The sequence below is a fragment of the Phyllopteryx taeniolatus genome, chromosome 7, assembly GCF_024500385.1.
Source record: "Phyllopteryx taeniolatus isolate TA_2022b chromosome 7, UOR_Ptae_1.2, whole genome shotgun sequence".
Lineage (NCBI taxonomy): Eukaryota > Metazoa > Chordata > Actinopteri > Syngnathiformes > Syngnathidae > Phyllopteryx > Phyllopteryx taeniolatus.
The window spans coordinates 16,381,290-16,395,129 of record NC_084508.1 but is presented as its reverse complement, the minus strand read 5'-3'; the positions used below and the strand labels follow the sequence as shown (position 1 = coordinate 16,395,129).

Here is a 13,840-nt window from a genome sequence, read left to right as displayed (position 1 = left end):
AGTTTCCTCAATGTAAAAGCCAACAGTTTTAAACAGTTCTTGTATGAGAGATGAATAATTGAAAAAGTAAAAGTCACATTTTAGTCAAACAGTTTTGACTTTCATTTCTTTCTTTTCTCTTTCTGGTTTAACAAAAAGTACAGTAACCTTCCATCCATCCATTTTCTGAGCCGCTTCTCCTCACTAGGGTCACGGGCGTGCTGGAGCCTATCCCAGCTGTCATCGGGCAGGAGGCGGGATACACCCTGAACTGGTTGCCAGCCAATCGCAGGGCACATACAGACAAACAACCATTCGCACTCACAGTCACACCTACGGGCAATTTAGAGTTGTCAATTAATGCATGTTTTTGGGATGTGGGAGGAAACCGGAGTGCCCGGAGAAAACCCACGCAGGCACGGGAGAACATGCAAACTCCACACAGGCGGGGCCGGGGATTGAACCCGGGTCCTCAGAACTGTGAGGCTGACGCTCTAACCAGTCGCTCAACGTGCCGCCTACAGTAACCTCATTTTATTTATTTATCGTTGTATTTAACATTTATTTAACCAGGTAATTAAGGCAATTGAGAACTATTTCTCATTTATAATGCTGACCTTACTGCAGACAGCAGGGCAAAACAAGGCAAAATAAAAGCAAGTACAAAAAAGTACAACTGTACTATGTGATGTATAGAAAATATACATAAAACATACAACAAAACAAAAACATAACATGAAACATAAAATACCATCAAGAAATAACCAGACAAAATCTTCCTCTCTATCTAAAATACACCATAGTTCCTTTCACACTGGCACTTTGCTTACAGAAGGTGCAGGATATTATCGTCTCTTGATGCACATGACGTTTAAAGCTACTAGAGATGAGAGAGGGGAGCAAGATTGAAATTTCCTTAGGCCAGTAAGGGCGCCGGGGATTAAGGGTGTCACAATCACAGCCTGCATGACGTTGCTCACGTTTGCTGCAAGCTGAGTTTGAAAGCAAACAAGCAACTGCAGTTTTCAAACAGCCAAAAGTTCTAACACGCATACAGAAAGATTGGTTCAATCTTGTCCCATCCAGTCATCTCTCTAGCGTCTGAGCTTTCCAGTGCTGAATCGACTCTCATCCCTCCCCGCAGCTTCTAAACAGTCCACGACGTACAATAATCATTAAACAAACAACAAAAAGGAGGGAAAGTATAAATTAAAGAGGTAAGTCATCTGATCTCTTATTATAGGCTGCCAAGGCTCCACCTTGCTGCTGTCGGACCAGTCTTGGCTGTAAAAAGCAACTCTCTCTCGGCCTGGGACGGTTGCCCCACCCCAGTTCCACACCTCTAGGTACACCACACACACTTGTCCCACCCCCAGCGAGGAGGTCATCACCCCACACACATCCACGGTGACGTCATTGTAAGAGGCTTGTGTGAATAAACAGCCAGTGGCGAGGAAGGGGTGCCCTCCTCACACTGTTCCTGGACCCTCCTGTGCCCCCCCCCCCCCCCCCCCCCCCCCACTCTATACAGTACTACAGTAAGACAGCAGCTCATGCATGCATGTACATACTAGTCTGTAAATATTAAAATTGTGATATTGCACCAATGCAAAAGGTGGAACTAATGTGTGTCGCAATTCAATATTAGTGGGGTCCTTTAGAGTGTTTTGTTGAAAACCCCAGCACAAAGTTACCATCCACCTGGCAAGAGGCAATCCGAACCTGAGAAACAATTACGACAAACTATAAAGGAACTACTTCTGGTTAAAATTGTTTTTAACCAACTTCACAAAATATGATAGCAGCCTGTCAGACCAGGTGTTAAGGTCAACTTGAGTTGATTGCATGCTTCTAGTTAACATTAAACCTTAACACAACAAAAAGGCCGAGCTCTCAACAGTAGCCTATTGTAATCAATGATTATTTATTTTGGCCTATTGTGCTGCTTAAATGCTGTGTATTCCTCTCCACTGCTCTTTTGTTGGCTTTAAAAATTTAGAATGGAAGAGTGTGTGAGTGTGCGCAGGATTTTAAAACTGTGCCCAGCCCTTCCAGTGAAATTGCTCTCTAGAACCGCCACTGTCAACTGCTCGTCGCACTGATGCTTGTCGACCGTGCAGCCGGGCCCAGATGCACAATTGCTCCACCAACTCCAACAGTTTGGATCGCATCTTTGGCCTCGCAGACGCTCGCTTGGTCTTCAGTGTGAAAGCGTTCCTTTTCTTCTTTGAGCTTCAACCGTCTAAATAGAGCTGATTGCCAGTAAACAACGTAGGCCTTCCGTGATCAGTCCTACCAGAATGAATGTTTCGAGTCTTTTGAATCGTTCGTTAGCCATACAGCCCGATGACATTAGCCTTTAATATTTCAAAGTGCGCTGTCGCCACTTGGGATCAAAATACTCTAACTAGAGGCCTGCTGCCACTGTGTGGTTAAAATCGGAAGTGCAGGAAGAATGGGCTAGTTGCACTTCGAAAAAAAAACTACATTGTAAAAAAATTTAAATAAAAAAAGTAGATATACAGATAAATACTTTATTAATCCCGTGAGGGAAATTAAACTGACACAGCAGCAATATTCACGCATGTACACTCCTATTAATATTTGTTCAACCAAAAAACATATTAGTCATGAGTGTTGTTAAATCAAATGCTTCCCGTGTGAAATTATGAATACAAAAATGTATATGCTATTATGCTGCACACAAATGGAATAAGTTGTCAACAGAAGTGACGTCAGCACCAAGTGTGCATGTTTTTAAGTCCAGGTTAAAAACTCCCCTTTCCACTTTTAAATGATAGTTCTTGCACTGTACGCTGTTTTAATTGTACTTTTATTTTATTTTATTTTTTCTCTCTTTGTGTATAAACTGTTTTTTTTTCTTTGTTTTAAAATGATTGTAATCATATAAAGCACACTATGCACCTTGTGTATGAAATGCGCTATATAAATAAAATTGCTTTGCTATGCTCTTGCATAAAGAGGAAACATAGAACTACACTTATGATGGCCATTATTTTAAAATATACTTTATTTGTAATCAAAGCTAGGGATTTAGGAAGTGAGTTATTTTCAACCAGCAAGACGTCAGGTTGTAAGCTGACAAGGCTTGATTATAAATTTAATAAAATAAAATAATTAATACTGATTTTTTTTGTTATTTTCATGGTAACATACAGTGCCACTGCATATAAAGTAACATTTTGTATGTTTTTTAAAAAAATCTTTATTTAACAATACAATTTATACAACGATCTAACGTGATTACGCAGGCATCGTCTTCCACCATTTGGCTGGTCTAGAGTGCCCCCTGGTGGTTAGAGTCAAGCTGGCAGTTGCAAATGGCAGGCGGGTGGGATTTGCCACTTTGGCCCGCCCCCCATCACACGGCGGACCGTGACGTCGCCACTCCAGGCTAGCAACAGTTGCCTCGAGACCCCGTCGCGCCATAGTGACTGTAGCCGTGGAGACAGTTTCTTGCCAACGGGCGCAACACTGAGCAACAGCAGCCGCAGCAGCAGCAGCATCTGGAGGTCACCGAACGAGTGCGAGAGAGTGACAAGAAAGACACAGGCACAACTTTTCCTCAAAACGAAGGTGACTATAATCTTTCAAAGTGACTTTTATTCAAGAGCGACGTGATGTCATGGCGCTCGTGCTAAAGGAGTCGGCGTTATTTCCCCCTCCCAACCTAAGTTGACACGCTGTTTCCGTGTTGCAAGTCAGCCGACGCTTCCAGTCGGTATGTCAGCTTACAAAATGTCGATTTCACCCCTCGTGTATTTGTTTGGCTACGCGGCGCGTTCCAACTGCTTTCGCATCACTTTCCACTTGTTGCTATGTTGCGGGGGGCCGCGAAGGCTCTCTCTCTCTCTCTTTCCCCCCCCCCTCTCTCTCTCTCTCTCTCTCTCTCTCTCGCTTTTGTGCGAGGCAGCACGAAGGCTCGTGCTAACGAAACCCTCCCGGAGTCGGCGAGCTTTTAGCTTCGTGCTAATGTAGATGGCCTCCCCGTGTGCGCTTTGTCGTTGCGAGTTAACGGCAACCATGTCTCGTTGGGACGAACCGGAGCAGTTGACTGTCGTTATCCGGACTAGCTGGCACTCGGGCAGGTGGCGGCGGAGCCGGGCTAGCCCTAGCGAAGTTAGTGCCACCGCGGGTTCAAAGTGGGCACAAACTTTGTTGTTGCTGTCAGCTCACCTCTTTGTAACACTTCAACTCAAACTGCTGAGCTTGACGACAGCGCCTATCAACTCACCTCCCAAGCTGAATGAAGCTCAGTCACGTTAACCTGAAACAAGTCCAAATAGTTGGTATGTGTCAGCTAGGTGGCGCTATGATGTTCCTTTCCACTGCTGCTTCTTTTCTACTTGAAGCGTTTACACGTTAACTCTTGAATCTGATTCAAACAGACACAAGGTGAACCCCCGTTTATCGCGGGCGAAACTGTTCTAGACCCATCAGCGAAAGGTAGTAATCCAAGTCCCTATAAAACATTTTAATAGTTTTAACCCCCCACACACGTTTAGACTTATTAAAGCCATTAAACATATTAAAACACCATTGTATAAGTATTTATCAGTGCCTCTTTTAAATCTTTTATCACTCACACCGTTCTGGAAATTGGAGGGGAAAAAAACGAGGTCTTTATTGGAAGGAAGTTTACTGACACATGAAACAAAAGACAATACAAAACTGTATATTTAAAACTATAACAAATGTCTGCTAGCTTCATGATAACATGAAAAATGCCGTAGACCGGCTAGCGGGAATTAGCATAGATGTTACAGTAATTATAAAACTTCAAACCAGTGCTACTTTAACACACAGATCAGCATCACATACAACCAGAGCATACAACAATACTAATAGGCATAATATATATATTTTTTGCTCTGTGGGAAGAAGAAATAATAACATGGCAAAACATGGTACTGTGTTACACAGAGGGGGCTTCTTGTTCCCAGTTACGCTGCATCTCTTGCAGTAGAGCTCAGTGCTGTTGCTGCACAATGTGTTACTTAACAGAAGTTGCGCCACTGTAAATTCAAACTTGCTTGTATACTGTAAAAACCCATAAAATATTGCTTAAATGTTGTGTACACATCACATACAGCATGGTGTGCCAGTGTACAGTACATGGAAACATGCCACCAGGAATAGGTGTAAGATGCAATCATAGGTGTTCCATGGCCAAATGGGAACTAACAATAATATTCATGTATTCAAAAAAATATTTTGAATAGTTAGAAATCTGTATTTTATTTTATTTTAAAAAATTTTTTTGGGGCATTCATTTTATAATGTAGCTACTTTCCAGCCACATTTTCAGTACCTGAAATCTCCCTGGAAGTCTGTTCTGTTGTTCTCCAGGGCCACAGTAATTCTAATGAAGGATCTTTTCAGCGACAGCTGTCGTTTGTAATGCTACTTACCACTGAAGCATCAAGAAGAATCTTTGCAGCATGAAAGTGTATCTAATTAAGCCCCGCTCTGCATAATCACTTGAGTCAAACTTTCAATTGTGTATTCCTACAAACTCAAATGACGGTAAGTAATTACTTTTTTTATGGCATAAGCTTTGTTAATATATAATTAATTATTAAACACAATAATAACTGCAGTTATATTCAACCAGATAAAAGAAAACAGAAAATCTTTTTAGTATTTCTAATTTCCAAGCAATAAACTACTCACCCTGACAGACATGTAATGGCGAGGGAAGAGGAAGGTGTTTGCATACCACTGTTCGTATTAATATGTTTTGTGTACTATAATCTGTATTTACAAAGCATCTGATTAGTGTAATTAATTGATATTTAATTGCATTTTCCATCGTACTAAGTACCCATACACTTACCTATTTTGCAGTAAGTTCCATTTACACTTAGTTATCATTACACTTTTTCCTTCATTGAGTTTTGCTGGACAAATAATGTTGGTTGAAAAGGTTTGATTTACTATTGCAGCATGCTTTTTTCCGTGGAAGGTTTTGTTTGAACTTCAAATTGTATGACTTTTTGCACTGTATTTTGTTTGAAAATGTTCAGGAACTAAATTTGAAGAAGATGTCAGAAAACCTAACTTTTTACTATTTGATATGTCAAATAACCCTCCCAAAAACTGGTTGCAAAGAAAGTCAAGACCCCAAACCCCAATGTGTGAGTGACAATGTTATGTTTACATGGCAACTTGACACACAAATACACCAAATTCAAGGAAAGAAAGCGGAATGCAAAATGTTATTCTTTTCAGTGGCAGTGGTTTAATCAGGTTATTTTCATCTCGCTATGTGGTGAAATTGCATACTTCATGCTTGCAGAGGCAGGCCACAAAGAAAAGGCACTTCAATGGGACAATTAAACTAAATGGAATGTAGCCTGTCGTTGATCTATGTCTTTGCACTGATGATGAACGTACTGCACAATTTTGTTACTTTTTTAAAGCAGATTACTTCTAAACTCTACTTCACCATGTGTATGTCCTGAAGCTGTAGCATTCTTTTGTACATTTCACATTGAAAACCACTCTAATTTGCAGGCAGTTATGTACCTTCTCTGTACCTGTTATTACCCTTTTTTTGTGAAAGTGTGCATGCTGTTCAGACCAATGTGTGTTGTAAAGCGTAGCTCTCAGGAGGACAGCTGCAGTGGTCTCTTGGACAGTGGGTGACCTGTCACAGCTTTTGGTCACATGATCTGTGTGTGTGTGTTCGCTGATGCTGTATTTAGCTGATCTTGATGAGGCCCGCCGCAGCCCCAGGGAGAAGTGCTCGGTCCACTCTCCAGTTTACAGACATGAAGTCAGTGTCATTGCTGCTGTATGCGCTTGATCATAATAACACAACATTGCATTTGCCTGTTTTGCACCCTTTGCTGTCTGATATGAGCTTTGTTTAATGGGCCTTCCCATAACCGAAGTAAAAAGCATGTCCTGAAATCAGAGCAGAGAATACCTCGTGGGGCTTATTAAGTGGAAATTAATAGTACTGTTTGGGTGTGTTAATGTGGCAGGTTCACCATAGGGAAGGTTTTTAATTAATGTGATAGTCTCTAAAGAATCAGTGGGACAAGTTGAGTCGACAGGATTGGAGTGATTTTGTAAATCATTGTGGGCTTTCGTTGCTAGGATACAAAGCAGCACATCTTGTCATATGCCAAAGAAACGTTAGCACTGATTGGTACATATGCTGTGGCAACAAGTTGAAACTGGTTGTGAAATGAAATGTTTTTAGTATTTTTCTCCTATGTGCGCATGTGTCATCAGGAGCATTCTTTACATTCCACCTGTTTGTATCGTGGCTACACAACTGCTAATTAAATTTCCTGCCAGAAACAGCAGAGAAGGCAGTGACATTTGCATTACAATGACCAGTACCTCCCCCTCCTTCTGACAGGGATAACTGGAGCCCCCCATTCTTTCCTCACTTTTCCTTTCTTCGATGGACTTTGTGCTTTGTTGGGAAATGTGTATTTGGCTTCAAAACTAGCAACAAAGTAATCCAAAGCGTAAGCGCTCTTGCCAACAAGTAGACCCAACAATTGTTTTCAAATTCTGCTGTGCTTCAGGAACTCTTTCATGGGGGCATTTATTTGGGAACCAAGGCAGAAGTGACCATCTCCTACTTTGTAAACATCAGTTATAGGTTGCCCTTATAGGGTGTATACCGTTCTTTTTCTATTACTCCCACAAATGTTCTTCTAAAACAGGCAATAATGCCGTTCAAACCAGATGTTCACATACACTATATAAAAAGACATACACTTTTTATTCTCACTTTCTGACATGAAATTAGACTAAACATTTCCTGTTTTAGGTCAATTAGGATTACCAGGATTATTTCTATTTGCTAAATGCCAGACTGGGCGGGTTGCCAGCCAATCCCAGGGCACATATTGACAAACAATATATATATTGTGCAAATATTAATAGGAGTGTACATTTGTGAATATTGCTGTTGTGTCAATTTAATTGAATAATTAATGAATATATATATCGGCTGGTTCATCCTTGGCTGCAATTTCCAGATGCCTGAAGGTGCCAGGTTCATCTGTTCCAAATATTATATGCAAATATAATTCCCACACCATGGGAATGTCTATCCATCATGCCGCTCAGGAAGGAGATGTGTTCTGTGCCCAGCGATGAAAGCTCTCTGGTAGGAATTGTGCATATTAACCCAAGGACAAAAGCAAAATCAAAAACAAAAAACAAGTAAAGATGTACTGTACTGACATGGGCTAAAAGGCCACTCCGCCACAAAGAAGCCGTTACTCCAAAAGAACGAAGACAGATTACATTTTGCAAATGCACACTGGGACAAAGACCTCCATTTTTTGAGACGTCCTGTGGTCTGACAAAACAAAAAATTAATTTTATGGCCATATAATGCGCATTGTACGTTTGGAGGAAAAAGAGGGAAGCTTGCAAGCATGAAAACACCATCCCAAATAAAATTATGTGGAAATAGTTAAGCAACATCTCAAGACATAAACCAGCTAGTTAAAGCTTGAGTGTAAAAGGGTCTTCGTAATTGACAATGACCCTGCCAAACTTGTTACATAGTGGTTTAAGGATAACAAGGTAAATGTTTTGGAGTGGACATTGTATAGCCCTGATCTCAATCCTATTGAACATTTATGGGCAGACCTGAAAGGCTATGTGCGAGCTAAATGGCCTACAAACTTTGCTCAGTTGCACGAGTTCTGTCAGGAGGTATGGGCCACAATTCCTGCCAACTTTTGTGAGAAGCTTCTGGAAGGATATCCAAAGCGTGTCACCCAGGTCATACAGTTGAAAGGCAATGGTAAAAAAAATACTAATGAAAACCTCTGACTTTGAACAACCAAGAAAGTTATGAAAACTTGTCCCAAAAATGTCCTCCTCTCATTATTCTGGCATTTAGCAAATATAAATAATTTCGGTAATCCTAATTGACCCAAAATAGGAAAAGTTTATTCTTTTTCATGTCAGATAGGGAGGGAAAAAAGTCTTTTTATGTAGTTTATGTAAATTGTATATCCATCCATCCAGTTTCAATACTGCTTGTCCTCATTAGAGTCGAAGTTGGGCTGAAGCCTATCCCACCTGACTTGACTGGGAAATAGGGTACACGCTGGACTGGTTGCCAGCCAATTGCAGGGCGCACATTGACAAACAACCGTTCGGGCTCATATTCACACTAATGGGCAAGTTTTCATTTAACCTAAGGTGCACATTTATTAAATGTCGGAGGAAGCGGGAGTACCCGGCGAAAACCCACCCAATATGGAGTGTATAAAGTGAATCCCCACTATATAGCGGTTCACTCAATTGCGGTCCTGCTATATCGCAGATTGTTTTTGTGTTGTAACAATTGTGAGATGTTACTGTATTTTTTTTATACCGTTTATACAATATTTTTGTCTCATCCATTGCTCTTGCGCCCTCTGTTTGAATGTGTTTGTATTGTTTTAAAAATATGTTGCCGTAAATGCTGTAAAAACATGCCTAGAGTGTATTTAAATAGATACCCTATTTATTCCATATCGCTGGTTTCCACTGATCGCGGGGGTCTGGTACCTAACCTCACCCATGGAGGGTAACTAATCAATTTATATTCCCATGCAAAAGCAATGATCTATGTAAGTTTTTTTGTAACTTGTGAGGGGAATTAACTAAATGTTGGTTTCTGACTGAGGATGGATTAGAAAATATATTTACATTGTTTGGATGGTAAACATTAATTAGCTCATTGCGTTTTATGTGAGATGTGATGTAAAATATATCTTGTCTCAGGTGATTTCAAACACTGGCGTCTTCTCAGACTGTGGCTTGAGCACGAACCATGGCTTCAATACCAGTGTGTGGACTCTTATCATTTAGCGCTTAGTGGCCATCTGGAACATCTGGTGAGCAACAACTTGTGTTGGAAATGTTCTGTGTATTTAATCTTGGATTGAATGTGCTTCCTGTTAATGTTGATGAGTGTTGCACACAGTTAAATTTTTTATTGAATTATCATTTATAAGTAAGTTAGAAAGTTTTTTGGGAAATATATTTGTGTGGGCAACAACAGACTTTGTGGTTCCGAATAGTGATTGCACAATTTTTTCCCCCAGTCTCAGGTTTGCCACGCTCCAATATTTATCGCAATATGTTCAGTAGTGAGAACGAGGTGGGCGTGGTCTAGTGGGTTGACAGGGTAGTCGTAATAGAAATCTGGAAAGGGTTAGAAGAGGTACAGCGTTGGGGGAGGAAGTTGCTAATGTAGAGCTTGGGCAAACGCACTGTCGCCATAGCAACAGTTTGATCTGGCTGTGACTGTCAGGCTTGCAGTGCGCATGGTGACGGAGTGTACAGGTTGCTTTGCTGATGACCTGAGGTGGGGAGGTGAAAGGAGAAGATGGGGGCGAGGGGGGCGGGGGGGGGGGGGGGGGGGGGTGTGTGCTTAGCTCAAACTGACTCTCTCCTCTGCCATCTGCACTCCGAAGAGCCACTGCGATTGGATTAGCCATGAATTAATGAGACTGCTTGAAGACCAGCGTCTGTTGTGGAAATCTCCGTCATCTCAATGCACCCTTTTTGTGTAAGCGCGTGTGCGTGTGTCATTTCAGGAAATCAAAGCGCTCACTTGCAGGCCCCAGCTGATTTACATAGAAAGTTATTGAATGACTACATGGAATTCCCAAATACATTACCTCTTCACCGGCAACCTGTTGCGCATGTTCATTGTGCTTGTACTAAACATGTCGGCTGTCTCTTCATGCCCTCCATTGATGTCTGTATTCATTTTCAACAAGTGGCTGTTTCTGTTTAAACAAAAACAACAAACTCCTCAAGCCGTTTGACTATTCTCTCTTCGCGCAAGTTTGGAAAGATCTGACTTGGCTTGGGTTTGTTTTCAGTTGGCATGAATGGAAAGCAACCTTGAAGAATAGACTGTTTTACACTTGATGATTTAAACATTCCTCCTTCCTGCCACTGACCACCAAAGAGAGCTCCTCATCCTGTCTTCTTACTCAAGTCTAAAGCAGCACAAAGTCTCCACATTTTTTAATAATAGCACCCCAGGAATAGCTCTGTGTTCCCCAGTGTCTGAAATTAATAGCTTACATAGTGTTTATTGTTATGTTTCTAATTAGTGTGAGATAGTGGGATCAAGTGTGTGTGTGGGGGGGGGAGGGATTGTTTGGTTTGGGAAGTATTCTGTTGGTTGCATGGCAACAGGCTCCTGGAAACGGGAGTGGACGTTGTTGCCACTAGCAACGGTTGTTGCTCTGCAAACAATGTGAGCCAGTGCAAACACAAGCCAAGACTGTGAGTGCCTTTATTTAATTGAACATCTGTATGTGTTTTTCTCTGATTGAGTCCTGTTAAAGTTTGAACTGACACAGGCACATGTTTAAATCCTGTCTGCATTAGAGGCTGCAGAATAAGTCACCTTTTGTAGGCCTTTCTAAAGTAGTTTTTTTTTTTTTTTTTTTAGAGCAGCTTTTAAAACTGGTAACTCTCGTAAGACATTGTTTTGTAAAGTTGTCATATAGTAGTGGCAGGAACAAGGCTTACAGATGTACCGAGAAAAGCCGCTTGTGCTTTTATGTGAAGAGGAGGTGTCTCTGGGCTGGAGGCGATGAGGTCTCGCCCCAAACAGCAGGGTGTCCAGAGTAGCAATTTGCTGTCATGGTCTCCATCTCCTGCAGTTTTGTACTTTTGTGTTTTAGAGCTGCTGCTGGGAAGTTTGTGTGAATTTTCACCTTCTGTGACACCAAATAGAGAGAGACCCCCTCTGCCCTAATTCCATTTTCCTTTTTTAAACTCAGCAATTTGATGCACTTCATTATGCCTATGAAATCCAGCACTTTAATGGATTTTTAAAACCATGAAACGAGCCAATCCGCTTTTAAGGCTTTAGTGATTGTATTTAAAAAATATATATTTTGGGTGGGGCGGGATTACAGATTTGAAGATGTGTAACTGGAGTTTTGTTGGGAGTATATTTAGAACTTGGCTGACACTCTTTTGACAAATTCCATTCCCTAGAATGCTGAACAAGAAGTGCAGCTTTTTACTTAAAATATTGCCATTTTTCGGACGATTGCTACATAAAATAAATGTGTCAGTAAAGACTTTGATATAAAGTTGCTAATTGGGGCGTTAATACCAAGCATTAGACCGACTGTGATGTTGTTATGAATATCAGAACAGACATGCACGCATGCAGCACACGCACACACACGCACAGACACACACACAGGCGCACACACACACATTTATTTCAACATACTCTTTCAGTCTGTTAGTCATGGCTTGTTCTTGCGGAAAAGCCAGAGGTGGCACACCCACATCATGTATTGTTTTCTGTCTTGAAGAAGACATACTTCCACTCCACTCATTTCTGACTGTTGGAAAGTACTGTGCTGAGATTCTGTGGATTATCACTGGCATGGACACTTTGTTTTAGGTCCTCCTTGTTTGTTGGTTATTGTAGTTTCTGCAGTGTCTGTGTCATCTCATTGTTTAATTATAATGATATTTATATATTTATTTATTTAAGAAAGTAGACAGTGCTAAGGATTTTTCCCCCCACACATTGTAAATGGGTCAATATCACTACGCAATCATGAAAATGTAGCACAATAATGAAAACTCTGAGCTGAGTTCTTATTATAAGTGGCCAAACATTTCACACATAAGTCTCTTAAAATGTGTTTCCTTCATTTTATAATTTTTTTTTTAATTGTATGTATGAGATTTTGGCTTGTCCCACACACTGCTCTGCTAACTCCAGTCTGTATAATCATTGGGAAAATGATACTGAATCAATTTGTCATTTTGATCATGTATATTTGATATTCTATTTTCATGATCATACTGAACATTTTGCATGAAATTGATGTCCACCCTGTCATTATGGAGTAACTGCCCCTTGAAGAAACCCTCTGACATTTTCACTGACATTACTACCAACATTTTGTCTTTGTTGTTGCATGCAGGCAGGATTAAAATTTTTCCGACAATTCAAACTTTAACAGGACTCATGGAGGGTGAAAAAGTGGGTATACTGTGGTTGCAGAGTACATACACTTTTGTAATTTTCATCATGACCACTCTGTCATAATAAAATATTAATGCATATGAAAACCTTTCAGACATTGGAAATATATTTATTAAACAGTACACAGCTTGCTAACTGAATCATGTTTCTAAGCGAAGGGCCACCATGTGCTCATTGACCGACATTATCCAAAAATGTCCACCCTGTCATTGTCCATCCTATCAGCAAGCTCACATATTTTGCTGTTTGCATTAACATTGTCTGCTTAAAGTATTTTTTTCTTGGCATGGTAGCTTGACCAATGTGCATTTCTAACACCATAACATCTACATAATACAGTGAATATGAAGTTCAATGGACAATCTAAACTTTTTTCGGGTGAAATGGGGAAGTCTCAAAGGCACCTTCTAGTGATGTTGACTCTTATGTTCTCATTTCAAAAAGAATCTTGAGACAACCATTGGTATATGATGCTTTGTACTGAAAGAAAACAAAATCTACTAAAGCCTGAATCAACAGGGCCTCTGCGCTGGTTGATGGCTGTTTGTTTTCGACTTGGTATCTTGAGGTTGCCCATGTTGGATTTGTGCTTCCTCTGCCACACATGCCATTTATGGATGAAATTCAAATGCACAATTAGATAATTTTATATGGCACAGTGGCTGCAGGAAGATTGTGTTGTTTCAGATGGTTGAACTGAAATCACAAGGTGAGTAGTTAGAATTTTGAAGCCCCAGTAAGTTAATTTGGTCCAGATAAAGCTTAGCAGCATGAGTGGTTGCACCTGTTGCTTTTGAGCTTGATTATCACAGCCTAAGTGTTGTTTTT

The 13,840-nt window shown here is 40.7% G+C and overlaps 1 protein-coding gene across 15 annotated transcripts in view; it reads left to right on the top strand.

The window, feature by feature from the left end:
• Window positions 1-3,412: 3,412 nt before the first annotated feature.
• rfx2 (regulatory factor X, 2 (influences HLA class II expression)) overlaps window positions 3,413-13,840 on the top strand; it is a 28,965-nt gene continuing 18,537 nt past the window's right edge. For 4 of the 15 annotated variants that reach the window (XM_061778889.1, XM_061778896.1, XM_061778890.1 and 1 more), the window contains exon 1: window positions 3,414-3,576. Coding sequence is in view for 1 of the 15 variants with exons in the window: in XM_061778899.1 (XP_061634883.1) it covers window positions 4,247-4,289 (43 nt within the window). In the remaining 14 variants the exon portion in view is untranslated. Of the gene's footprint in view, window positions 3,577-3,703; window positions 3,722-4,231; window positions 4,290-9,753; window positions 9,867-13,840 lie in introns of those variants that run through there. The other 11 variants (XM_061778897.1, XM_061778891.1, XM_061778898.1 and 8 more) reach the window with 9 other exon arrangements.